The sequence below is a fragment of the Plecotus auritus genome, assembly GCF_963455305.1.
Source record: "Plecotus auritus genome assembly, chromosome: 3".
Classification (NCBI taxonomy): Eukaryota; Metazoa; Chordata; class Mammalia; order Chiroptera; family Vespertilionidae; genus Plecotus; species Plecotus auritus.
The window spans coordinates 212,014,332-212,042,305 of NC_137772.1; the positions used below are offsets into that span (position 1 = coordinate 212,014,332).

Here is a 27,974-nt window from a genome sequence, read left to right on the forward strand (position 1 = left end):
GAAGCCTGGGGGGTTGAGCGGCATGTATAAGGCAGAGTAATTAGGTGATGTCAGGATCATGATTGTTAGGCGGCCAGATCATATAGGGCCTTGTGGACACTGTTAGGTCTTTGGTTCCATTGCAGGGACTCTTGAAATATCTCTTGAGCCCATCCTTTGCCATTCCCTCCATCACCAACCCCTTTCATGCTGTTGTTCTCCTAAGCTTGTATGGCTTGAGCAGCTTTCTACTTGGACTGCCAGGCTCTTCTTTCTTCCTTTATTTCATCCCATATATTGCTGCCAAATGAGTCTTTCTGAAAATAATTCATTTCTTTTTCAGCCAATGTTAGTACCTGCTATGAGCACGAAACTGTTAGGTAATAGGGATATGGCAAAGATGCCTTTCTGTCATTAGGGAGACCGACTTAAACAGTGATTATACAAATAACTAGTTATAGCTACACGACTCTCTGACCTTGAGCAGGTTGATTAGGCTTTCGGCCTCAATTTCATTATCTGTAGAATGGGCATATTAATACTCCCTACGCTATAGAGTTGTGCTGAGTAAAGTAACAGAGGGAGTGCCTACGTGAATGTAAGCTAGAGTCCAAACTCTTCTGCTTGGTGTTCAGAGCCACCTGTTTACTGGGCGGCTTTATCTGCAACTGCCTGCCCCGACTGGCAGACGCCTCCTTGTTATCTCTTGACCATGATCATTTCTGGGAACTCTGTCTTCCATCTCGCTTTTATCTCTAGTGATACGCATTTTGGTATTCACCTGAATTCTTGTTCAGGGCTCACTGCAAGTTTCAACTTTTTATGGAGTCCTCCCTATAAGTCCAGTACCACCAATCCTTGCATCTTAATTTCTGTGACCTTCAGCCTTCTGTTCCAGCATGTGGGTGGGTGTCTTGGTAATCAAATGAGATTTTAAACTTTTTGTTTTATGCCTGCTACATATTCCTTTCATACCTAGTTCAGTGTTAGTTGGATATATAGTTGGCATTTAGCTCATCTTTATTGAAATTATAATTATTAAACATTTTTTTTCTCATTTATAGGATGTATAGTACACTCCTGGCTCATAAAAAACTACATATAAGAAATTTTGCTGCTGAAAGCTTTACTTTTTTGATGAGAAAGGTTAGTCTGATATTTTATGTTTATTGCTCATTAATTCTCAAGAACCTGATGAACAAAAGCCTGATATCTTTTATAATGTAGTTATTATGGAATAATTACACGTATGTATATGTGTTTATATGTGTGTGTATATGTGTCTATCTATGTATACACACACACACACACACCCCATAAGTATTTTGAGTTTATATCACCATAGGTTTAGTCTTCTCACTAATGTGAAATAATTTGGGTCATTCTTTTGTTGTTATTTAGGCTTTTGGTAGTTTTCACTCTCTCTGTGTGTGTATGTGTGTTTAAAAGTGCCACCTAATTCAAGCCAGTAAATACATGAACAGTGAAATTAACAGGAATTTTTATAAGGATTTTCTGGAAGAAACTGATTGCATAGTGTCAGTTGTATTGGTTTCCATAGTAAATTTTAGAGGGTTTTGTAATAAAACAAAAACATTGATATTCAGTGTCTTTTATACTCATAAAATGATTTTCTATAAAAGACAGAATGTTCCCTTATCTAGTTTTTCTTAGTTACATCCCTTATACCAATGAATTACTCTTGTGTGATGTTATAAGTGTTTGTATACTATTATAGTAGTTTGAGATCATTACAAGTATCTGTTCCTAGAATTTTGTCCTAATTATATTTAAATATAAATCTGTAAAATAATGAGTAAAATTTCTTTATTTGGATGTTTGTGTTTTAAATACAATTTTCCATTTACATTTTTGTTTTAGGTCTCTGATAAAAACTCACTTTTCAATTTAATGTTTCTTGATCTTGATGAACATCCAGAAAAGGTAGAAGGAGTTGGACAGTTGCTCTTTGAAATGTGCAAAGGAGTGAGAAATATGTTTCACTCCTGTACAGGAAAGGTAAATAGCCGGGAGGGAAACTTTCAGTCTCTGTGAAAGGGGTTGAAAAGAAAACAGAAAAGATTTACTGAAATGATGGACAGAAGACTGCTGAGAATAAATAGCATTAAATGGGGAGCATTAAGGCTTTGTTAGCAGTGTTTACCTAATGTAGGCTCTGGATCACTAGGTATTTTTACTTGCAAAATCATTGCTCTCTTCTTCATCCTGAATCCTAGTAATATCAATTGATTAATGAGCAAAAGTGGGTGTGTGGGGGCAGCTGGATGATGAAATTCCCATCCTAGTTAGAAAATTCCTTTTAAGACAGTTAACCCTCAAATATCCTTGATTATTTCTAGATTCAATTTTAAGGTGACTAATATAATCAGAGTGGGAAATCACAGTGTAATACTTAAAAATGAAGGGTTACATATTTATTTTAATGACTCTTGAATTCCCACAGGCAGTGAAGCTAATTTTGCAAAAGCTAGGACCAGTTACTGAAACAGAAACTCAACTGCCATGGATTTTAGTTGGAGAAGCACTAAAAAACATGGCCAAATCCACTGCTTTCTACATCTACAAGGAACATTTTGGTATATTTTTTGAATGTTTGCAAGTAAGTTCTAATTTTTCAGGACTTGTATGTAATGAGTCCAAGAGTTGATTGTTCTTGCTTGTTTAGCAGACCAGTCCTGGAGACTGTGTTTTATAATTGCCCTTATACTTTTATACACTTATTGGAATTTTCCTTCCCTCAACCTCCTATACTATTTTGATTTGATTTGATACTTTGAGATGCAGTAGGGCATAGTGATTAAGAAAGCAAGCTTTGCAGCCAGACTGCCTGTATTTAAATCTTGGCCTTGTTGCTCATTGTTAGTACTAGAATCCCGATGCACAAATTTGTGTACTGGTGGGATCTGGCCGGCCTGCCCCATCCGGCCATTGGCCTGGCCTGGGGGGTGAGGGGACGTGGGAGGTTGGCCGGCTGACCCCACCCCCTGGTCAAACTCCCTGTTGAACTCCTGGTCGAGGGGACAATTTGCATATTAGCCTTTTATTATATAGGATGACCTGGGAAAGTTATTTATGTCTCTATTCCCCCATCTTTTCATCTGGTAAGTGGGGTAATAGTTTGTTCTCCTTCATGGTTGCCATGTGGATTGTGAGGAAATACTTATAAGGAGCTTAACAACCGTGTACTCAGAAATGTTAGCTGTTTTTGTCCTTAGTGACTCCCAGTAAATGTGTCCCTTTTTTTCTCAGAGCAAAAGTAAGTGAAATTTTTGAATGCTTCACACAATATTTTCCTTATTTGGTTAACAGATCAGTTTGATATTTTATAGTTATTCTCTCTGTTAAATATTCTCTCTTTTAAATTAAAATTTTTTGTTTTCAGGAGTCACTCCTGGATCTACATACAAAAGTAACCCAAACTAACTGTGGTGAAAGTTCTGAACAGATTAAAAGGTTGTTAGAAACATATCTGATACTTGTAAAGCATGGGAATGGATCAAAAATAACCAAGCCTATTGATGTTTGTAAAGTGAGTTCTCAACTTAATTTGCTTAGAGTTTGTTTATCATTAAAAGCTGATTGCTAAGTACACATTGTTTTTTCTTTTACTTATAGGTATTGTCTCAAACATTACAAGTAGCCCATCTCTCCACATCTTGCCGGGAGACCCTCTTGGATGTAATTTCTGCTCTGATCCTAGGCGAAAATGTTGCCTTGCCAGAGACCCTCATCAAAGAAACTATAGAAAAAGTAATTTACTTCAGCTTAATTGAGTGGTTAATAATATGTTTATTATTGCACAACCCTCCTGGGGAGTATAAATGAATCATGGCAAAGGCTCTGCCTTCTGGGAAGTTATAATCTTAATAATCTTTGAATTGCACGCTATAATAAGGAAAAGATAGTGTTATAAAAGCTAAATCTGTTGGCAAATGTTCACCAAATATATATAGCCTACATTGCGCTGGGTATGGACTAGATTTCACAGTGGACACTATGGTGCCTATGATTTTTGATAGGGAATGGTGCTCTGAGAGTTAGTCATTACAATTTGTCAAACTAATCTATTGATGTCATATAGAAACATAATGGTTAGTTTTGTCTGGGGTTGAGGGACGGAGATTGCTTTTCAAAGGACTTGTATTTGGGATAGTCCTTGAAGGTTAATATCAGTCTGCCAGTCAGAGGAGGGGTTGAAAACTCTAGGAGAGGAAACAGCAAAGCTGTGTTAAAAAATGTATGCCATTGAGGCACATGGACACATGAGGAAATGTAATGTACGTCATGTCAGCAAGGCTCTGCTTGGCTTTGAAACATTAGGTTGGATGTTATCCTGCAAGTGTTGGAGGGACCTGGACAAACTTTAAGCAGGGAAATGATTTGATGAAATTTGCATTTGAGTGAGTTTAGCAGATGGATTGGAGGGAAGTGGGATTGAAAATAGATCATTTAGGTTCTTCCTAGCTTCATGTAGTGCACAGTAGAAAGTATAGAGGAAAGTTTAAATCGTGCTGCTGGCTCCTATGTAATTCTCTGTAGCTGGAGAGAATCGAGCAGCTCTGGCAGAGCCCTGTGTCATCACTAGAAACGCAGAGCCCTTCACGTCTGTGTAAATTCCCATGGAGAAAGCTTAGCAGGGGACAGAATTACTCCAGCTGCTTTCCCGAGGGGGCCTCTGCCTTTGTCTCCCACTGGGTGTGTCCCTCTCACAACCGCAGACTCAGCAGTCAAGTTCTTTTCACCTCGAGTGACTGTATTAACTTGTATTGAGCATCCCACTACTTTCTGCTTGCAAGTGGAGGACCTTGAACGTTTTGGAAGTTTTTGTTTGTTTGTTTGTTTTTTCCAGGAATGGGGAAAGTACTCCCTGTGTACTTATATTAAAATTTTTTTATTTGTGGTTCACAGACTTTTGAGAGCCAATTTGAAAGACGTTTAATTTTGGACTTTTCTGAAGTCATGTTTGCTATGAAGCAATTTGAGCAGGTGAGGAAGATACTTTGTGTCCATTTGTTTTGTTTTTAATCTGTTATAGTAAAATAAATTAAAAATCCTGTGATTTTTATTTGCTTTTTTTTAAAGGAACAGAGTATGTATTGCATCTTTGTATTCATATATATATATATTTTAAATGATTCTAATTTTAGTTCACAGATAAATTTTATTCCATATGCTAAGGCATTTAAATTGTTTTTATTTTTTTAATTACAGTTGACATTCAATATTATATTAGCTCCAGGAACCAACTTGTTTTTAAATAATCCTTTTGGGAGTTAAAAAATCGTGTGGTAAAATTGGGTGGGGGTTGGGGGCGGGGAACAGTTTCAGAGACTTTCATGTGAATTTGAAGCATAGAAAATAGTTTCTCAAACACTTTGCATTATAGGGTTGTTGCGAATTGATTTCATTGCTACAGAATAGATCCTGATGGAATGAAGTCAAAATCTTTCTCATCAAATCCTGAGTTTATTTTATCCCTTTCCTCTCACTCCCCTCAAACATTTGCCACTCCTTGAATACTTCATGGAAACCCATCTCTGTATCTGTTCTCTCATTTTCCCTTTAGTCTTTAATAACATATATTATCCTTTGTCTCAAAGAAAAAAAGTCTTTGTACACATACCAGCTCTGTTCCTTCCTGCTCAGTGAGGGTACTTTATCTGGCTTTTTTAAGTTTTTTTAGTAACTGCATATTTTCCCTCTTCCCTGTTCCCATTTGTCTTTTTTTAAAAAATGTTATCTTTATCAGAGTACTCTCTGGTGTTTAAAATTTAAAGTCAAACAGGGCTAAAGGCAGTCACTTGTTTTCCACTCCCATCTTACAAGGAGCAAACATCTAATGAGTTTAGGTATTATTTTCTCGTGTTTACTTTTCTTCTATGCATTAGTTTTAGCCCTCATCTATAGACTTCCTCCTGTGGTAGATGAATTATGGTTCTTGTACGCCTCTCATCTTAATGGAGTTATATCACAAATTTTGGCTGAGTTCATATTCACCATATATTTCACACTTATTTAAAAAGGAGTATTTTATAATTATATTCCTTTCTTGTATACCTTCACATTTTTCCTGAAATTGCTTCATTCTTTAAAAACTGGAAATTGTTTTCTTTGAATAGCTGGTCAGTGAGTTTGTATTCCAACAGCATTGTAGAATGCTTTTCACATGACAGTTGGTCAGATAATCTAGCAGCTCAGATATGTAGTCAGATAATCCCCACCTTTTCTGGAGACATTCCTCCTGGAGCAATTCTAGTCTGACTGTGTTGTTTTCTTAGCCCACTGCCCGATGTCAGACTAGAACATCCTTTTCTCTTTTTTCCTAGACCCCACATTTCTCTTGTGTTATAGTTTACTCTCTTATTTTGATGAACATTCTTCAGAGGTTAATGGAAGTAAAATTTTGAGATTTAGTACATCTGAAGATGTCTTTATTCTTTCCTCACACTATATTGCTAGTAGGCTGGGTATAGAATTCTAGATTATCATTTTCCCTCAATTTTTCAGGCATCACTCCATTGTCTTCTGCCTCCCATTGTTCCTGTGGAGAGTTCTGATGCCATCATGAGTCCTGATTCTTGGTTATGATATTTTTTTTTTCTCTGTAGAAGTGTTAGACCAGCCGTGGGCAAACTACGGCCCGCGGGCCGGATCCGGCTGTTCTATCCGGTTCTCTTGCTCTCCCCTCCACTCCTTTACTTTGAATTTATATTAGTTCACACAAACGCTCCATCCATGCTTTTGTTCCGGCCCTCCGGTCCAGTTTAAGAACCCATTGTGGCCCTCGAGTCAAAAAGTTTGCCCACCCCTGTGTTAGACTCTTCTTTTCCTTATGTGTTCTGAAATTTGTATCTGTTAATAAATGTGATTTTTCTTTCTTATTTTTAGCTTTTTCTACCCAGCTTTCTCTTATATATTGAGAATTGCATCTTGATTGATGACACTGCAGTCAAAGATGAAGCTCTGGCCATTTTGGCCAAGCTCATTCTGAACAAAGCTGCACCTCCCACTGCTGGCTCGATGGCAATTGAGAGGTACCCTCTGGTTTTCTCACCACAAACAGTAGAGTAAGTTCTACATCTTTATTCCCTTTATTGTTGGTAAAATAATGCATTAACAATAGCATAAAAAAATGAGGATCTGTATGTATTAATTAGAAAGATGTCCATGATATGTTGTGATGAGGAAAAAGCAAGAATATTTGTGAAATATCCATTTTGCAAAGCTAAAACAAAAAGTGTAGGTAAGCATAGGAAAACATGGAAGATACACAATGTCAGGAGGATGGTAAGTAAAAGAAAGATGTGACTAAAAATTTTTAACCTGTTTTAAAATTTATTCACTTACAGTTGCAAGAAATATTTCAGAGAGGTTCCATATACTCTTCACCCAGTTTTTTCCAGTGGTAACATCTTACATAAGTTGACTGCAATATCACAACCAGAAAATTGACATTGGTACAATACACAATTCCATTTTTAGAATGTTTGAGACCTACGGCTAGGCAAAGTTCTTAGACTTGACATCAAACACTTGACCTTGCACCCACCTTACTCAGAGTTACTAGTTTTACATGCACTTGTCTCTACATGCGTATGTAAATGGATACAAGTTCTGTGCAGTTTTATCATGTGTGTAGTCGTAACCACCACCAGGGTCAAGATACAGAGCTGTTCCATCACTACACTGATCTTTTGTGCTACCTTCTAATAGCCACACTCACCCTTCTCCCCACTCCATCACTACCCCTTGGGAACTACTAATCTATCCTCTATTTTTGTAATTTTGTCATTTTAAGAATATTATATAAATGAAATTGTACACTATACCTTTTGAGATTGGCTGTTTTCACTCAATACAATTCTCTTGAAACCCATCCAAGTTGTATCAGTAATCCATTCCTTTTTATGTCAAACGTCATTTCACATGCTTATTGCTGAGTAGTATTGTTTAATCATTCACTTGTTGAAAGACGTTTAGGTCATGTCTAGCTTTTGGCTATTATGAATAAGCTGTTACGAACATTCCTGTACATACTTTTTGTTTCTCTGAGATAAATGCCCAAAAGTGAACTTGGGTTATATGGTATGTGCATATTTGGTTTTATAAGAACCTGCCACGTGGTTGTCCAGGAAGGCTGTGCCACTTCTGTTCCCCACACAGTGTGAGTGACCCAGCCTCTCTGCATCCTCATCAGCACTGCATGGTGTCACTGTTCTTTATTTTTACCAGCGTAATAGGATATACTGATGTCTCATTGTAGTTTTAATTTGCCATTTCCTAATGGCTGATGATGTTGAACATCTTTTCATGTGCATATCTGTCATCCATATAGTCTCCATAGTGAAATACCTGTTCCTTTTCCTGACCCATTTTCTAACTATTGTCTCTTTCTTTACCACTAGTTTTGAGGGTGCTGCATATTTTTTAGATACAAGTCCTTTCATCAGATATGTGGTTTGCAAATATTTTTCTCCCAATCTATAGCTTGCCTTTCTTTGCTTAAAGATTTTTCAAAGAGCAAAGTTCTAAATTTTGATGAGTTCCAGTTTATCAACTTTTACTTTTATGGAAAATGTTTTTGATGTCAGCTCTTAAGAACTCCTTGCCTAGCTGTAGTTTCCAAATGTTTTCTCCTATTTTTCTAAAAGTTTTATGTTTTACATTTAAGTTTATGATCCATTTTGAGTTAATTTTTATATAAGGTAGGAGGTTTTGGTCAAGATTTTTTGCCTACGGCTGTCCATTGCTCTGACAACATTTGTTGAAAAAGCTTTTCTTCTTCATAGAACTGCTTTTGCACTTTTGTCAAAAATCAGTTGGATGTAAATGTGTGGGTCTATTTCTGGGTTCTCTGTTCTGTCCCATTGACTTATGTGTCTATTCTAGGCTACTATCACACTGTCTTGTTACTATAGCTCTAAAATAAGACTTAATATAGTGAAAAAATATTCTTCTTTATTCTTTTTCAAAATTGTTTTAGTTATTCCTGTTCCTTTGCCTTTCTATAGAACTTTTAGAAGAAATCTGTCTATGTTTACAAAAAAAAAAAAAAAAAAAGAAAGGAAAAAACCCTTCTGGGATTTTGTTTGGAATTGCATTAAATCTATAGATCAGTTTGGGGAGAATTGACGTCTTCACAAACTGTTAATTTTGTTTACATCACGAGGCTGGCAAGAGGGAGAAAGAAGTGACTTAGCACTTAGATCATATACTTTTGCATTGTTAAGGGCATGGATTACTTTCTTAATTCTATGAAAAGCAATGCATACTCTTTGGAATTTGAAAACAGTTTATGTAAGTAAGTGAAAGGATTCTGCTTATCATTTTTCAAATAGTTCGCGTGGGTGTGCTTCTAGAAATTATGTATAGGAATACATAGGAATAAAACATTTTCTTCTTTCTTTAGGATTAGATAGACCTGTTGCTGCATTCCTTGAGTTTGTGCTGAGTAATCAGCTTTGAGGCATTGCAGCGTTCCTTGAGTTGGTGTCATTGTCCCCACAGTCACACAGCAGAGTTAGGTTTTGAGTCTGATGAGCGTGAGATTCTGAAGGAACCCATCTTTTTCACGTGTTGCTCATATACTGACCTTAAAAGGAGCTTCTCTTTCAAAGCATACCAATAGGGTCCTGTTGGTTTTTTACTTTGCCCAGCTCTGATTCCTAAGGAATGGGTACTGAATAACCTCTGTAGAATTATTCCGTTGGAACTTTTCTCTTGATTTTGCAACACCAAGCCAATCCCCAACAGGCACATTCCTTACAAATGGCCAGAACTGTGGGTTCTGGGCAGGGGGAGCCAGCTGCGTTGTTGGCTTCCCTGAGGTGAAACCCAAGGGCGCCACTGAGGCCGCAAGTCAGACCTGCTCACACTCCGGTTCAGCCTTCTCAAATCCTTCTTAGAATGTGGCATGATAAGTCTAAAAACATTAATGGAGGCATGGTGACTAACGTGAGGCAAGCGCCACAGCTTCTGTGTTCTTTTCTCCAAGGAAACCTCCTGCCACCTCCACAGAAATAAGCCAGATGCGAATGTTCGGTCACCCATCCACCCATTCACAGACTTGTTGTGAGAATAAAAAGAGATGATAGATGTGAAAAGACTCTTTGGAAGATGAATTTATTCTGTCATTTGACAGATATTTATTGTATCAGGCACTGTTCTGGGGCATAACAATGAAAGAGAAAAAGGTTCCTTCTTTTGAGAAGATGACATTCTTGGGGTGGGGGTAGTATGTGAGGCAGGGACACAAACAAAATAAATTTAGATGGTGATAAAAAGAAAAGAAAAAAGGGTGTTGGGAGGGAGAGTGAGTGGAGAAGCTGGACTTTCTCTAGAGAGGGGACTTTTGGGTCCATTGTAACGATGGGAGGAGCCAGCCTGGTCAAGGAAGGCTCTCCAAGCAGAGGGAAGAGTGGCTGAGAAGGCTCTGGGACAGGACTAGCCCCAGTGTGTGTGAGGAACAAAAAGCAAGCCTATGTGGATAGGGAGCATTGAGCCAGAGAGTGGAATGAGGAAGTGAGAAATAGGCAAGGGTCCCATCACTTAGGACTTCACAGAATGAGGTAAGGGGTGTGGATTGTATTAGAGGAGCTCATTGACAGGTGTGATGAAACAAGGGAATGGCATGCCAACCGAAGATGCGCTTTTTGAAAGCAGTTTGGTTTTTGCAGTTTGTTCAGTCATGGTTAGGACTTGACAGACTATATATCAAGAGGTAGTGATTTTTAGAAATTGCCAATGAAATTATCAGAATTTCCAGACATTCAGTATCCCGATAAGTATGACACAAAAGGGAATGCAACTTTCTGGTTACTTTTAATGATAAGGAATAAAAACCTGATATTCTACTTCTGTTGAAAAACAAGCTAAGCAAACTGGACATGGGGGATAAATTATAAAAACATCATTTTACATGTTTTTATGCTTTTACTTTTGATTAGATTTTTGTCTTAAAGAGGACTAAGGTATAGTTCATTGGCAAAAATAAAAAGAGGCTAACAAGAATAGTGCCAAAGTAGTACTTAAAACTGAATGTCATATCAGAAAACATCATTGAGTGACCATTTATCGTATTAAAGCAGCAGAGAAAATTACTTCTAAATCATAATCATTTTAGTAACATTTGTCAGATTCACTACGAGAACTTTGCGACGTCGTTCTACATTTGTGAAGTATAGGACCCCCCCCCCCCCCCCTTATTTGCAAAGGATACATTGTTCCAAGTCCCCAATGGATGCCTGAAATCTTGGATAGTACCAAACCTTATATATATTATGTTTTTTCTTTACATACAGGCAACACTCATTTTTCTCACTTTAAGGAAGCACTTAACAGCTTCTCTTTGACATATCAGAGTTGCCAGCATCACTACCCTGGTGCTTTGGGGCCATTATTAAGTAAAATAAGGGTCACCGAACACAAGCATGGCGATATCTGATAGAGACTAACGGGCAGGCAGCAGTGTGGAGAAGCTGGGCAAAGGGATGAGTCACACCCTGGGCGGTGTGAGACTTCATCACACTCCTGCGAACAGCACTCTATTTAAAACGTATGAATTGTTTATTTATGGAATTTTCTAGCGAAACTGCAAGTAAGTCGGGGAGAGAGGGGAACTGTAGTAAACTTATATCAAAAAGGAAAGAGGCCCTAACCGGTTTGGCTCAGTGGATAGAGCATCGGCCTGCGGACTGAAGAGTCCTAGGTTCGATTCCCGTCAAGGGCATGTACCTTGGTTGCGGGCACATCCCCAGTAGGGGGTGTGCAGGAGGCAGCTGATCGATGTTTCTCTCTCATTGATGTTTCTAACTCTATCCCTCTCCCTTCCTCTCTATAAAAAATCAATAAAATGTAAAAAGGAAAGAGGATGGTGGAAGTCAGTTTATTCCAATAAACTTATCTCTCCAGTTCTTAAAAATATGTGCATCAGCACAAAATTCAGAAATAATACTTAAAACTGGAAAAGATTTCCTTTAAGTTATAAAGCAAATTAAAATGGAAAAATAGGAGAAAGTAGAACCAGTTTGGTGAAAAGCCTTTCGCTAAAATCAGTAAGTGATACACATTTGTTTGGTTGTGTATATTCACCCATCACCACCAGTTCCCTCCTTTCCCCAAGTGCTCCACACATGGAAAGGAGCCCAATTCTATTTCCATCTTCTTAAGGCAAGAGCGATTACATCCTGTCCTGTTTATCTCTTCTTTCAGATCCTATGTAAGGCTGAGGAAGACCAGATCCAAGGGAGGAAAGGAACAGATCCCAGTATTGGACCATCTTCTATCTGTAATTCAGTTACCCCCAAATAATGATACTACTTTCCTCTCATGTTCTTGGGCAGCCCTTGTCGTGTTACCTCATATTAGGTGAGAAAATACACCGTGTTTTATTTTGAAAGAGATACTTAGCATGCTGATGAAAACCTTTATTAGCCATTCCCTGCCTTTTCATGAAAAAGCCAGTGTGAACTTTTCCCTTTTTCTCCCCATTTCCTGGATAGGCCCCTTGAGAAAGAGAAGGTGATACCCCTAGTCACATGCTTCATAGAGTCACTCTTCATGACGGTTGACAGAGGGAGCTTTGGAAAAGGTCAGTAACAATTCCCGTCTTTCTTTTCTGACACACCCGAAGTCATTGTAAACCCACAGAATGCCAGAGAATAGTGCTACATTGTGTTCTGGCATAACCTCCTATGTGATAAATACGGAAAAAGGAGGGCAAACAGGAGGTGTTGCACTTGTACTTCATAACCTGGTGACCAGATCAGGGCGGTTTAAACATAAGCTGAATCTAAAGGTCAAAGAAATAAGACCTCCCCCCCCCCCCCCCCCCCCCCCCGAGCCCAGCCTGCCCTGTCTTGTTCCCTGTCTCCCAGGCCCAGGCTTCCCCTTCTGCTCCAGGCATTTGCTGATCCTAGGAACACACTTCCTTTTCCAACTCTCTGGCTGCCCTTGGACATGCCGTCCCTCCTAGAGTTCTCTCTAGGTCTTTGCCATTTGGTGAACTCTCATTTATCTTTCAAAACTCAGCTCAAGCACAACACCTGTAGGAAGGCCCTCCTGGCTCTTCCAGGCGGAATGTGGCCACCTACCCAAAACACCATTCCCTGTGGTGTGCTTGTACGTCTCCCCTCACTAGCCTGAGAACAGCATAGGAATTTCGTTTTATTCTAGCACAGTATTTTTTCTAACAGTAGTCATTCATTCATTCATTCATTCAGCTATTAATGTGCTATATTCTGTGTTAGAAACTAAGCAGTCATATTGGAGAATAAGGTAGCTCACCACAGTTCAAGTGCTCAGTCACACATGACAACTGGCTACCATATTGGACTGTGGCTGCTTATTGGCCCAAGTAAGAACATACCATTGCAGGAAGTTCTGTTGGGCAGCACTGTTCTCAAGTCTGGAGCAGGGCTTGGTAAAATGTTTACATGAGGACTAGTTAGTAAATACTTTAGGTTTTTGTGGGCCGCGTTCAGATTTGTGGTATATTCTCTTTGTTTGTTTTTTGTTTAAAAACAAACTTTAAAAATGTAAATAATTATTCTTATCTTGCCAGCCATATAAAAACACACTGTCTACAAGATTTGACTTGCTGGCTTGCTGGCCATAGCTTGCTAACATCTGGTCAAGGATTAAATGAATGTATAATTAATATTAATTAAGTGGATTATGGATAGTAGCCATTGGATATGTGACTTCTTATAAATTGGAGACATAAAATCAACATGAGCTTTATACAAAGATAGTCTTAGCTTTTCAAAAGTCCAAGTCTGCTCTCCTCCTAAGTTCTAATTTTGATAATGCCAGTTGGTGGAACCATTGAATTTCGTCCTCATCTCAGTTAATGGACCATACATTTTTATTTTCTAATTCTGAATATATTTTTCTCTAAAATTAACACATAACTTGGAGCCTTCTCTTTTAGTTCCTTTCTGTTAAATTCGGACATTTACAGATTATTCTTTAGAAGGCTCAAATTTAACTTAATTTCGTATAAATGGCAAGTGTTAGATAAATAAGATGTCTGGTAGTTACTGTGTCAAAGAAATAAGTACTGTGGTTTCTCCTTTTTTTCTGCGTTTAGGAAACTTGTTTGTTCTTTGTCAAGCTGTAAATACTCTGCTGAGTTTGGAAGAATCTTCTGAGCTTCTTCATTTGGTTCCCGTGGAACGTGTGAAGAATTTAGTATTGTGAGTAAACACATTCTCCATTTACCTTAATAACAAGTAAACTACAAAAGCTTCTGTGTTTGTGAAATCTTGGACATTTTATACCTGAGCTGTATTCACATAGGAGATTCATAATTGATTTAAATCCTCCAACTAAAATAAATATAATTCTTGAGATTCTTTATATGCAGGTTCATCTTGGTAAAGGGGAGTTTTGCTGTGTGTGAATTAAAGTAGAATTAGTAAAGGGTATTTCATGCTGATTACTCCCAACCATAACATTGCACAATGTTGACCTTTTGCAACTTGTTGAGTGATTCCAACATACACATTCCTGCTCCTTTAATGTTCTCTCTCACCTTGACACGATCAGCATGTCAGAAAACTTACCTGTGGTCTTTATACTATATAGCAGCCAGCTCTGGTTTGGGTAGTAGCACAGGGCCATTAGCTATTCATTACTGGATTTAGCCTCCTTTTTAAAAAAAGGCCTTCTGGAAACCTGGTAAACTAGTTTGTTTCTGTTTCTGGAGTCCAGAACATTTTATTCCCATGCTTTTTAAAAACAGATTTATTCATGAATATTCATTCACTTTTTCTCATGCACCAACCCCCTATTCTGGGGACAGAAGACATAGTGAAAGAATCACTAAATTTCCTGCCTTCGGGGAACTAACATGCCAACAAAAAAAAACAAAAAAAATGTAAACAAAATAAGTAAGTAAAATAACTAGCATGTTAGGTGGTGGTGAGAAAATTAAAGCAGAGGCAGATGACAGGGAGAGTGTGGAGGTTGGGGACAACGGCAGTTTTAAATAGGGAAGGCCTCACCAAGAAGGAGACATCTGAGCAGAAGCCCGGTAGCGGCGAGGAAGTAAGCCACGAGGATGTCAGGGCTCTCAGGCACTCTCTCTTCCAGACCTGGGGAGATTTGTGTGCCCATGGCAGGGGGTGGGGAGAGGGTGCTGGCTTGAGCAACAAGGAACTGTTGTGGATGAGCAGAGCAAGGAATGGATAGTAGCACAAGAGGACATAGAGGTGGGTGTGGCAGGCAGTGTATGACCTTTGGCCTTTGTAGGGCCTTGACTTTTACTCCAAGGGGACAGAGGAGGATCTGGGGGAGGGGGTGACTTAGGCCTAATCATCCTGGCTGCTGTACTGAGAAGAGACTGAAGGGGAATAAAGAAACCAGTTAGGATCTCTTTACATTTGCCATTTACCACTCCCCATATCAAATAGCACTCCTCCTCATCCCTCGCCCTCTCCCCTCTATCCCCACAACCCAGGCTCTCAGTCTAGCTTCCTTCCCCTGATTTACTTTTCTCCACCACACTCATCGCTCTCATACTGACAGTTCATTTGTTTACCGGCTACCTTCCCCTTTTAAAATACAGGCTTCAGGAGGATAGGGACTTAGCCTACTGTGTACTGCTATATCCAGTGTCTAGAAAAGCCCCTGGCACATAATAGACACTCAGTAAATATTTGTTTAAGGGGAGCGGCACAGAGAGGTTAAGCAGCTTATCCAGGGTTATATGTTATTGGATGATGGCACTGCCCCACCCCAGAGCCTGTGTGTTGGACCCCTCCTCTGTCCTGCTTCCTCATTAGCACTGTTACTAACAGCTATATAGATTGCAGAGACAGCATAATCCCGCCTCTGTCTCCAACTAGCTATGTGTCCTTGAGCACGTGATTCACTGTCACTAGCCTCAGATTCATCTCTAAAGTGATGCTGAATGTCCACATGAAACTTGTACCTGTTCCTTTCTACATTTCCTTCGCCAGTGATAATTTTCCGTGGTTTCTGTTATAGTCTGAGTGCTCTGGGCTATACGGGACAGTGTGGGTCTAATAACTGTCTTGTTGCAGAATGTTTCCTTTGGAGCCATCTGTGTTGCTGTTGGCTGATCTCTATTATCAGAGATTAGCCTTATGTGGGTGCAAAGGGCCGCTTTCAGAAGAAGCTTTAATGGAATTATTTCCCAAGTTACAAGCAAACATTTCAACTGGTATATCCAAGGTAACACTGTCATGTGGTGTGTGCCTATCTCTCATTTTTTGTTTGTATGTATTGCCCGTGGTTGTCATAGCTCCTTAATCAGAAAGTGCTACTGTGGGGTGATTTCTGTTTAAAGCAGTGATTCCTGAACACTGACCTACAAACTGTTTGCAGCAGTTCTAATTGGGGAGCAATAGGACTGTAATAAAAATGTAAATTCGGGATCCCAACACCCCAGTTCTGAATCAGTGGGGGCTTTAAAGCCCTCTGGGTGATTCTGCTGCTCATTGAGGTGTATAGAAATACCTGAATACATTATTCAGAGATAAAACTCATTAATGTCACTGGAATTGTAAACTTAATAAGTTCATTGCATTTATTTACAGAAATGCTTGTAGTGTCACAGTTCAAAGAAACAACATGGTTTTATGTGCAACCTTCCCTTCCCATCTAGTCTGGTCATTAAGTGCTCCATTTGAATAAAGGGTGTGTTGGTGTTGAACATGAAATAAGAGATAGAATATACTTATATTACGCTGACAAGTGGTATATTTTTCATTCTATGAAATGTCTCACTATTAAACAGTTTCTTCTTATGTTTAAACTTTGGACTTTGAAACATGCCATTTACTTTCTCTAGATTCGGCTTTTGACAATAAGGATACTAAACCACTTTGAGGTTCGACTTCCAGAACTAATGGAGGTATTTTAACTGTTTGATTTGGGTAACTTTTTAAAAATGTAACTTGCTATATATTTTTATTTCCAAAACTAGAGGCCCGGTGCACGGATTCAGGGATAAAACTCACTAATATGGACATCCCCCGAGGGGTCCTGGATTGCGAGAGAGTGCAGGCCAGGCCAAGGGACCCCACTGCACTAATATGGACATCCCCCAAGGGGTCCCGGATTGCGAGAGAGTGCAGGCCAGGCCAAGGGACCCCGCTGGTGCACTATCAGGACCAGGGAGGGACTGCAGGAGGGCTCCAGGGTGTGTCCAGCCTGTCTCTCCCAGTCCCGATGGGCCGGACCCCGGCAGCAAGCTAACCTACTGGTCAGAGCGTCTGCCCCCTGGTGGTCAGTGCGCATCATGGTGACTGGTCGAACGGTCAAATGAACAGTTGGATTTGCATATTAGGCTTTTATTATATAGGATTGTAATTTCATAGGAAATTCAAGCACTATGTAAATAGCTACCAAAAAATTGAAATTTTTTTTGTAATCCTATTCCTGCCAAGCCAACACGGCCACCACTGAAACTCCACCGTTAATTGGTGAATATTGTTTCAGACTTTTGTATACACACACACAATTTAAACTAATGGTGTTGTGAAGGTTTTCCATATCAGTGCCTCTCATCCTACCTGATTTCTTTTGAGGTTTGAATAGCAGCCCACAGTTTAAAATATCCTACTTAACCAATTCCCTGTTGGTGAATGGTTCGATGAGTTGCTCACAGTTTTTCAGGATTTCTAGTAACACACAGTTTTGTATAGCTAAATATTTCCATGATGAAAATTATTACTTCTTACGGTAGAAATTACTTCTACTAGAGATAGAATTATTTAGTGAAAATACATATACTTTTTTTTAACAAATGTTACCAATCAGTTTGAATCATTTTGAGAATTACTTTCCTCTTCTCCTTATCATTTCTGTGCTAGATACTAAACCTAAATTATCTACTAGAGAGTAAATGGTGTGAGGAAAAACGAATCATTTACACCCCCTTCCCACCCACCTCCCAAAAGTGTTGCTTATTTAACTTAAAACATTAGCATCCCAGTTTTTACTTTTTAGACCTTTGGTCACATTTAATGCTTTTTTGGAAAATCACAGCTGACATGCCTCCCTGTTTTCCCGGCTGCTCAGGATGACGGGCTCTCGGAGCGGCAGTCTGCCTTCGCTGTGCTGCGCCAGGCAGAACTCGTCCCCGCGACTGTGAACGATTACAGAGAGAAGCTCCTCCACTTGAGGAAGCTAAGACACGATGTGGTGCAGACCGCAGTCCCTGACGGGCCGTTACAGGAGGTATAAAACACCACCCTTTAGGAAAAAAAAAAAAATCTACTTATGCTTTTAGATCTGTTTGGCTGGCTTTTGAAAAGAGAAGCATACCAAGTAGTCACCCCAAAAAAGTTTTTATAACTGGGTAAGTCCTCAGGTCCCTTAGATGCTTTGAGTTAGGTGGCTCTGTCAGTCATTTCAACAGTGGAAATAATTTCCTGCCCCCCTTCTGAAGATGTGTCCTGTGTGAAGGAAGGTAGTTAGTGGCAGCAGAGGATGCAATGTCAAGTTTGAAGCCTGATTTCTTCTCCAGACTTGTTCACTGCCCCACGAAGTCAGCCTCTATCTTTTGTATCCGGGATTTTCTGTCCATGACCCTTGCAGATACATCACGTATCCCTTTGGGAGGGAAGCCAAGTGGAGGCATTCCCCTTTCAATTAGAGCAGTCTGTTCCTGCTCTGATTTATATATTAGTGTCCTGTGTTATGATCTGCTGCTAAAACAGCTACAGTCACCCACCCCCAAATAGTACTAGAACTGCCATTCTACATGATGCCTCCCTAGCATATGGGATTCTGGTCATGACTGTCACTGCCAAAAGTGACTGAGAAAACTAGACCTTGTGAATGGACTCCTTTAATGCGTAATTTTAAGAACTCAGACATCTGCTTGCGAAGCCGCAGCTGCCATTCCCAGCAGACTTGTTGGGTTCTTCGCCATCTGCACTTCACAGATGTCTGTTCAAGTTTTGTCTAATGAGGTGATGGAGCTGGCAGTGTTTCTTAGGAGGGAATTCAATTGTGAGTCAGATCTGTACATTTTAATATCTCCTTTCAACATGAACATCTGGAGTGAGTTTGAATACTAGGTTTGCTTTAGTGATTTTTCTGTGTTAAATAGCAAGAGACATTTTGGGGAGAGTTGGAAAATTATTGTCCACTGACTTGCAGATTGGTACCAACAGCTTGCAGATTGGTACCTACAACTTTTGTAAAGCATGAGCTCCTTTGCAAACCTCCGGATGTCTGAGTTGGGATATTTGCATCTCGGTGCTGTTCTATCGTAGTTTGTTACCCACTTACTAAACGAGTCTGTAATTGCAGGTGCCGCTTCGTTATTTATTAGGCATGTTGTATGTTAACTTCAGTGCTCTTTGGGATCCTGTTATTGAACTCATAAGGTAAGCATGGATGAAGCTATTACATTTTAACTACTGCAGAATGATGGAGCCAGTATTAGACTCCTTCTAGGTGTGATTTAAATGGTTTAAAGGATTTATGGCTCTCATAAATCCTTTGTGGGATAAGGTGAAGAAAAAAACAAACATGAATTATTCTCTCGGATGCCAAGTTTTTCAATAGTTCAAATATTATATGTATATTTCTTTGTATATTGAAATAACTTTAGAGGACTTTCTCCTTTTATTTTATATGATACAGCTGTATTGTTGAATTTTTTCAGTACAAAGTATTGTATAATTGCATGATTTTATTTATATATATATATATATATATATATATATATAGAATCATTGAGCCAAACTTAATTTAAAAAAGGAGTTTCTCTAAATAGAGGCCACTCCTTCCCTTAATAGGCCATACTTCATATCCCATGCCCATTATTGTGCCTTTAAAAATAGTCTTCTTATGGGTATCACTTAGGTTTTTAAAAATACTGTTTAGTACTTTATAACTATAAAAATAATCTGTGTTCCATGCAGGCATTTTGAAGAATATAGAAAAATACAAGTCATTTATAACCCTATATTTTAGTTATATCCTTTCCTTTCACTCCTTTTCCAATAAGATACCTCAGAATAAAGATCATATCACATCTTTTGTCTGGTGATCTTTTTTTTCTTTAGCTCTCATGCACATGAAATGGAAAATAAGAAATTTTGGAACGTCTACTATGAACATCTAGAAAAGGCAGCTACCCATGCTGGTATGTAAAGAGGCATCAAGTGGGACTGGGAAGAAAAGTGATTGCTTAACTTTCATTTTTACTGCTTCATTACACATGAAGTTGGGAAACAGAAATAAGAAGTGTGTTATCTTTGATAACCTTTGGATGTGGTTTATTGTTTCCTTATATTGCTAGAGAAAGGAATGTCCTGACCTGAGGGACACAAAGGACACACGCTGACATTTCTCTGGTGGTTCTAATGACTTTTTTCCTTTCAGAGAAAGAACTGCAAAATGATGTAAGAGATAAGGAGAAGTTCATAGGAGATGAAAGTTGGGAGCAGACTCAAGAAGGAGATGTTGGAGTGCTTTATCTTGAGCAGTTAGCATTGAAAACCAACTGTCAGGAAAGACTGGACCATACCAATTTCCGATTCCTGCTGTGGCGAGCTCTGGCAAAATTCCCAGAAAGGGTAGAGCCACGGTCCAGGGAGCTTTCCCCGCTTTTCTTGAGATTCATCAAGTAAGTGTTCTCTTCTTGGAATATGTTCCTGGTAATGTGTCCTCAGTATCTGGAAGAGAAGGTACAAAGTATTAAGCTCCCAAATTGGCCGAGTTATTTTTATGTCTGTCATGTTTGCACATCATTGGCACATCAATAAAACACTGGCTCTGTCTGCTAACAACTAAACTAATTTAGTTCACCACTTAACTTTACATGAATTTAACCAGCCCACAAATGGTGTTAATAAAAAATTCCAGGTTACAAAATAAAAAAGGTCTTATCAAGATTGGCCAGAGTGGCACAGTTGGTTGAGCATCGTCCTGTGTACCAAAAGGTTGCTGGTTCAGTTCCTGGTCAGGGCATATGCTCGGGTTGTGGTTTGATCCCAGGTCGGGGCTCTTTCAGAGGGTGGCCGATCAGGGTTTCTCTCTTCCTCCCTCTCATTTCCTCTCGCTAAGCATGTACTCTGGTGAGGATTTTTTTTTTAAAGGCCATATTGAGTTAGCTCGGTGCACAAAGAGCTTGCTATTTCTTGCCCTGTTTGTTCATTATTTTATTGTCTGCCTGTAGCTTAAAAATACTTTTCAGTAACTCAACTCCAGCCACTCTGTTTTGAGCTTCTTGAATGTTTTCCATGATGCTGAGGAATGTACGCTTAAAAAATAAGGATGTTCTGGAGCATTGTTCTATTTTGACTAGATAAGCTGTGTGAGAATCAGATTGCTTTAAAACTAAAGATAAGGAATGTATATAGCACAGTACATGTATGTTTTCTAACTATTTCATTACATGGGAAAATATTATAGGTTTAAGTCAAACAGGCTCTGAACCACAACATGTCAGGCTTGTTCAAGGAATAGCAAGGAAGTCTGAGTGGCTACAGCAGTGATCCCAGGAGAAAGTAGCTGGAGATGCGGACAAAAAGTTAACAGGAGACCAAGTTTTGTAGGAACTTTAAGTGATAGCAAGGACTTTGGTTTTTATTGTCAGTGAAATGGGAAGACACTAACAGGGGTGGGCAAACTTTTTGACTCGAGGGCCACAATGGGTTCTTAAACTGGATCAGAGGGCCGGAACAAAAGCATGGATGGAGTGTTTGTGTGAACTAATATAAATTCAAAGTAAAGGAGCGGAGGGGAGAGCAAGAGAACCGGATAGAACAGCCGGATCCGGCCTGCGGGCCGTAGTTTGCCCATGGCTGCACTAGAAGGTTTAAACAAGGATGACATGACTTCAGTTTTTATGGCTGCTATGTTGAGAATAGACTAGAATACCAGTGGTGAGAGTAGAGAGTGTCGAGAGTTAGGAAGAGATTCAAAAATCTGGGGAAAAGTAGATGATGGGAGACTTGACCAACGTTACAGTAGTGCAGATAATGAGAGGTAGTTGAAGTCTGAATGTTTTGAAGGATTTCAGTTCAATAAGATATTTTCAATAATTGCAACTAGATTAGCCTGCGGGATTTGCCAACAGATCAGAAGTATCCTGGTGGGGATGGGGGTGGGGAGGGTTGAGGGTCAGTGTAGGAAAGAGGAAGGGGAGGAATCAATGATGTCTCTGAGGGTTTGGCCTGAGCAACTGGAAGAAGAGAGTCACCATTTACTGAGATTGGGAGAAATGCAGAAGCTTTCAGATTTGTGGGGAAGATCAGGAGTTCATTTTTAGATATGTTAGTTTGGGATACTGAATAGACATTTAATAGAGATGTCAAGTAGGTACTTGAATTTGGAATTTAAAGTTCAAGGGAAAGGTTTGGTGAAAAGATAAATTTGGGACTCATCAGTGTATAGGTGGGTTTTTTTAAATTTTGGGCAGGGAATTCAATCACACATGGGCGTGCAAATCTAGAGAAAGATTTCCAAGAACTGACAGCAATATTTAGAGATTAGGAGATAAGGAACCAGCAAAGGAGGCCAAGAAAGACTGATAAAAGAAGAACCAAGACCACTTAGTAATCCTTGAAGAAAGGATTTCAAGAAGGGAGTAATCAATGGAATCAAATGTGTCTGAGACATCAGTCCGATGAAGAATAAGAACATCATTGGCTTTGGAAGGACCTTAACATGAGTTGTTTGGGTTAATCTGGTAGGGCTGAAAGCCTGATTTAAATGGATTTAAGAGAGAATGGAAAACAAAAATGGAAATAACAAGTATGAACAGGTCTTATAAAAAAAAAAAAAAAAGCAGCTATAGGTGGAAGGAGATGTGGGAGCTGTTGGGTTGCTGTTTAAGATTTAAGCAGCGTGTATGCATGTAATGCTGCTGGGAAAGATCCAGAAAGGAGGGGTAAACTCACATGCAGGAGGGGATACAATTGCTAAAGCCATGTCCTTGAATAGTTAAGAGGAAATAGGATCCCTTGCATAAGTGAAAAGGTTTCCATGAATAATTCATCTGGCAAAGGTTACAAGCAAGATGCGGGCAGGTCAGTAGACGGGCTGGTAGAAGAGTAATGATTTTCTCTTTTTCACATAACTCTTTAGTCTTTAATTTATTTATAGAATGAGGACAGTGGTATTTAACTTTCTTGCCTTGTTTTGAAGATCATATAAAATAATGTTTTTTTAGTTATTTGTGAATTGCAAAGGGCTCTGCATTTGCAAGCTGTATTAATGGTGTTAGTAGGATATGAATTTCCTACCATGTTAATTTTTAAAGTTTTTCCTTCATGAAAGAAATAGATTACCCCTTAGCCTAAGAATAAAGACCTTCCTCTAATAGTACAAGATGCTGTGAGGTGGGGATAGAGAAAGGAGCCTATAATAAGAAGTGGGTCTTTGAGTTTAAGAAGACAGAGATGAAAAATACACAGTTTTTTAAAATATTTAAATTAAGACTAGTTGACACTGATTACCTATAAATAATACTTTGATAGATGATCCAAACTAATGGAAAACCCAAATGTCACCTTTAATCCTGGCAATAAAATCTATTACTGCCTTTTTATTTTTATTTTTGGCTAGAAATTTACCTTTCTAAATCTGTGTCAAATAATTTGATATTAGAGCCAGTTTGTGAATCTCTTGTAAACATATCTCTGAGAAGAATCATATCAAGAATCAGGAACAAATGACTAACACTAGCAAAAACATCCCAGTAATAGGTGACAATGACACTTAATGAATACTTGCTATGTAGACACTCTTGTAAGTGCTTTGTGTGAATTATCTTAAATTTAATAAATGAGTGAGCATGCTGTGCATGTGATAAAGGTTAAAGATATGTCATGTGGTTAATTGAACGTTGAGAGTATAGTGTGGATGTTATAAATCATTTTATAACTGACAGAGCAACTTTACTCATTTAATTTGTTCATCCATTTTTTAAAAAAATGATTAATTTCTAGATATTGCTAGGTGAGAACACAAAGTTGGATATGGTAGCATCTCAGCCCTCCAGTTGTGGCTTAGTGTATTAACCTGGCGTTTCCCCCAGGTGTGTTGTATGGTAGTATCCTAAAACATGCTATTGTATCCGTCTATTTTTGACTTAGATATCTGATCAATTCCCTTTCATCTGTAACTTAGAGCCATGCACAAAAGAGACAAAAAAATACAATAATTGTTGGATGGATGAGTTAAAGTGACACAAAACAAATGAAGTGAATGACAGCGACAGCCTTCAAGATATTAGTTACCTGCAACAATGGACCAAAATTAAAGGATGGACTTCATTAAGAACAAATGTGAATGCCAATTGCACAAGCTTAGTTTAGAGGAAACAGACATAAAGAACTACTGGTTTTTATTGCCTGGACATTCAGTTGAGTCTGTGACTGCCCTCAAAAGCTATGCAGTTGATAGTTCCATCTGTTTTATCAGTCCCCATACCTAGAGGACTGAATTTTGTTACAGCCCTCTACAAAGTAGAATGTATCTGGTTTTAAAGTGACCAACATGGTCTTAATGCTATACTTTCAATTCAGCAATTGGCAAAAGTAGGTTTATAGTTGTGATACAAATAAATATTATAATAATAATAGCACAAGCACAAACTGTGTTTTGTGTACTCACAACTATAAACCTACTTTTGCCCACCTCGGTATTTACTGTCATTCACCCCTATTCCTGCCTGCCCTGGTTGTGTTTTCAGAGACAGGGAGGCTAATTTCAGCTCGGTCCGAAGTAGACATTTCAAATATCTTCAACAGTATGACGATGGACTGTCTTCTGCAGTTAGTGATTGACTTGTGAAGTAGGGTCCTTCCGAGGGGTGGACTACAACAGAATAATGTTTTAGAAGTGCCTCTGATGTCTCTTCCACATGAGATTCTGTGAACTGTGGATGGACGTCTGTCACAAACAGAATTAGGACATTTCAGCTTCATCTGCCTTGTGTCACTCTTTCCACTGCAGCAACGAGTATTACCCAGCAGATCTGCAGGTCGCTCCAACCCAGGATCTGAGAAGAAAAAACAAAGGAGTGGCAGAGGAGGAAACAGAAGAAGCTGCTGCTGGAGACGATGAAGAGTTGGTGGAAGAGGAGGTGCCCCAAGATGAACCCTCACAGAAGAAAACGACAAGACGAGCTGCAACCAAGTAAGTTCAGCATTGCTACTAGAGATCACACACCCACGGTTCTCGGCGGAATGGGGGTAACTCTCAGGGCCTTGATGGGAAATGGCCTTGGACGAGATCACCTGCTCAGATAACTATTTACGTTTTACATAAGTGCTGTATCTCTCTGGGTTTATTTTTTACTTCGTTTATTTTTTTTTTAGAGCCCAAAGAAAACTGTCATCTTCCAAGCATTTTGGTTATTTGCTTTTTATTTCGTTCTTGTTTAGCCATAGAATGTTAGAGTTGGAATCATCTAATGATAGCTTTTTCTGTGCATGATATTGCCCAGAGCTGTTAAATGGTCTTTGACCTGTGTTGCCTTTTCATAGCGCCAGGGCATCGTGTTTGTGTGCTAGGGAAGCGAGTAATAGAACATCTGTCCTCTTATAAATGAGCATGTCAGCACTTTGGCTTTGCCTTTTGACTTGTCTCCTTCTGGTTACCTTTTCTTCATGCTGTTATATTATCTTCTATTCCTGTGGGTAACTCATTTACCTAAATTGTTAGAAACCTTAGAAAAGTAAGAAGTGATCATGCTTATAGAAGTTACTCCAGCAACTTGAAAATCATCTTAATTGCGGTATCAGAGATCCACTGGATTTGGTGCCACTGTTATTTTTTAACACTTTAGATCTCAACCTACATCTATTTGTTGAATTTCTCCCATGAGCCATTTATTAGTTCGCCCATTAATCAACTGTATTGAGTGCCTTTTGCTAAGTGCTGGGCTGCAGATATGGACGGTACATAGCCTCCGCATTGCAGGAAGCAAGGTTGAATGCCTGGTGAAATATCTTTTTAGAGGAAATATGTTTAAAGAAGTTATGGGAACACAGTAAAAAATGACTTAATTCTACCATAAAAGGAAGAAGATTTGTACAAAGTATAAGGTGCCTTAGAAGCTGAAAGACGAAAGTTTGCCAGCAGCTAGGGCAGGGAAGGGCTCGCCAGCTTATGGAAATGGAATGTAAAATACAGAAGAAGAAAGGTCAAGGCCAAGTTTCGTGCAACTAAAGTTCCTTCTCTGCTTCTGCCTTCTCACAACTGTGAATGGTCTGTTCCCCACACTTTTTTCTAAGACACATTGCTGTTTTCTTCTTCATGTCCTTCAGCATAATAGCCAGCAAAATATTAGTCCTATTTGGCGAACAAATGAATAAGTTACCCAGTCAGACCTCTTCCTTTCTTACCCTGAACCTTCCCTCTTTTTACTGTGTCCCTGCCTTGTTTCTGCCAAGTGAAACTGTTTGTGCTTCAAGACACAGGTCCCTCACTGAGGCTTTTCTTGTCCTTTAAAACTACAGTTATTTCACCCTCCTTCAATCTTTCCTAACAGCCATTTATACCTCCATCCTGGGGCTACTCCTATTTATATATCTTCCATGAAAATCAGAAACTCTTATAGGATAAGGTCCATGCCTTAATTTTTCTGTCCCCTGTAGCCAGACCTAGGCTATTGCTAATATACACCATGGTTGAAAATCATGTTCTTGGTGCCATCTGAGTATATTCATAGTCCAAGTTAATAATCCTTTGTGGAACACACCCCTCACTGGCAAGTATTTAATGAGGACGTGCAGATTAGTTCCTGTTGTCTTTGGCTCTTTAAGGCTAAGTGGAACATAAAAAAATACTTCATAACTGTTGGGAGAGGAGTGGATGTGTCAGTAGGATCATTTAGAAGTTTTTTGTTAAGCTGCAAGCACCCAATGATAAGTAATTACAGTGGACATTGCATTAGTCAGGGCTCTTTAGAGAAACCGAGCCAGTGGAATGGAGATGCATGCATGCTTACGTATGCATGAATATATGGATGGATGGATAAAGAGATGTGTTTTGGCTCACGTGGTTGCAGGAACCAGCAAGCCCAGAATTTTCAGGGCAGAATAGCAAGCTGGAAACTCAGGCAGGATTTGATGCTGTAATCTTGAGTCTGAAATCCGGAGGGTAAGATTTCTGTTCTAGTCTTGTAATAGAATTCCTTCTTTGGGAATTACCCATTTTTGTTAAGGCCTTCAACTGATTGGATGAGACCCATCACGTTATTGAAGGTAATCTCTTATCAAAGTTCCTTTATTGTAGATGTTAACATCTACAAAATACTTTCATCGCAGCACCTTGATTGGTGTTTCATTACATAAGTGGGTACTGTGACCTAGCCAACGTTTTTGGAATAATTGTCAGAGAAACTAAAATTGGTGAGTACTTCATCTAAAGAAAATAATCTCTGTTCTTTAATTTTTTTAAGGCAATTAATCGCTCATTTGCAAGTTTTCTCTAAGTTTTCGAATCCACGGGCCTTGTATCTGGAATCCAAATTATATGAGCTCTATCTTCAGGTAAGTAAAATAAAGTCTTGCCTCTGCAATTATTTGTGAACTATTCTTTTCCATTTTCTTTGCCAAAATAACTTTTAGGTTTTCAATAATTGCTGAATAGAGCCCTGTCTGCATTCTAATATTTTTTATAATATCTCTTATAGTGTACATATATATTTATAATATTTTTAAATATATATATTTTAAACTAATAGACATTTTCTGTATCTTGAGAAACAGTTTTAGACAGTACTAATTTAGTTGATTTTAAAAGCATTTTGAGTGACCAAACATTGACGGGCTGTATTAACATAATTATATCATGGGAAGTAGCTTTTAGAAGAGAGTGCATGTTGTGCCAACAGCAGTTGGCTACTTTTCACTTCTTGGTAAGTTAGCCTGATGGAAGGCTAGAATTTCAGGATCTGTTATATTGAGTGGAAGCAGGTAGTTGGCAGAATGGTCTGTTAACAGCCACAATATATGACCCTAAATTCCAGGAAA

The 27,974-nt window shown here is 38.9% G+C and overlaps 1 protein-coding gene across 2 annotated transcripts in view; it reads left to right on the plus strand.

The window, feature by feature from the left end:
- The window catches only part of UTP20 (UTP20 small subunit processome component), a 91,786-nt gene that overhangs the window by 8,771 nt on the left and 55,041 nt on the right, over positions 1-27,974 (plus strand). For both annotated transcript variants that reach the window (XR_013960086.1, XM_080659299.1), the window contains exons 6-23: positions 1,044-1,125; positions 1,861-1,998; positions 2,444-2,599; positions 3,383-3,529; positions 3,616-3,750; positions 4,909-4,986; positions 6,889-7,067; positions 12,211-12,366; positions 12,501-12,589; positions 14,090-14,195; positions 16,047-16,197; positions 16,817-16,879; positions 18,049-18,207; positions 19,288-19,364; positions 20,049-20,128; positions 20,368-20,611; positions 24,949-25,131; positions 27,401-27,491. Coding sequence is in view for 1 of the 2 variants with exons in the window: in XM_080659299.1 (XP_080515425.1) it covers positions 1,044-1,125; positions 1,861-1,998; positions 2,444-2,599; positions 3,383-3,529; positions 3,616-3,750; positions 4,909-4,986; positions 6,889-7,067; positions 12,211-12,366; positions 12,501-12,589; positions 14,090-14,195; positions 16,047-16,197; positions 16,817-16,879; positions 18,049-18,207; positions 19,288-19,364; positions 20,049-20,128; positions 20,368-20,611; positions 24,949-25,131; positions 27,401-27,491 (2,314 nt within the window). In the remaining variant the exon portion in view is untranslated. The remainder of the gene's footprint in view (positions 1-1,043; positions 1,126-1,860; positions 1,999-2,443; positions 2,600-3,382; positions 3,530-3,615; positions 3,751-4,908; positions 4,987-6,888; positions 7,068-12,210; positions 12,367-12,500; positions 12,590-14,089; positions 14,196-16,046; positions 16,198-16,816; positions 16,880-18,048; positions 18,208-19,287; positions 19,365-20,048; positions 20,129-20,367; positions 20,612-24,948; positions 25,132-27,400; positions 27,492-27,974) is intronic.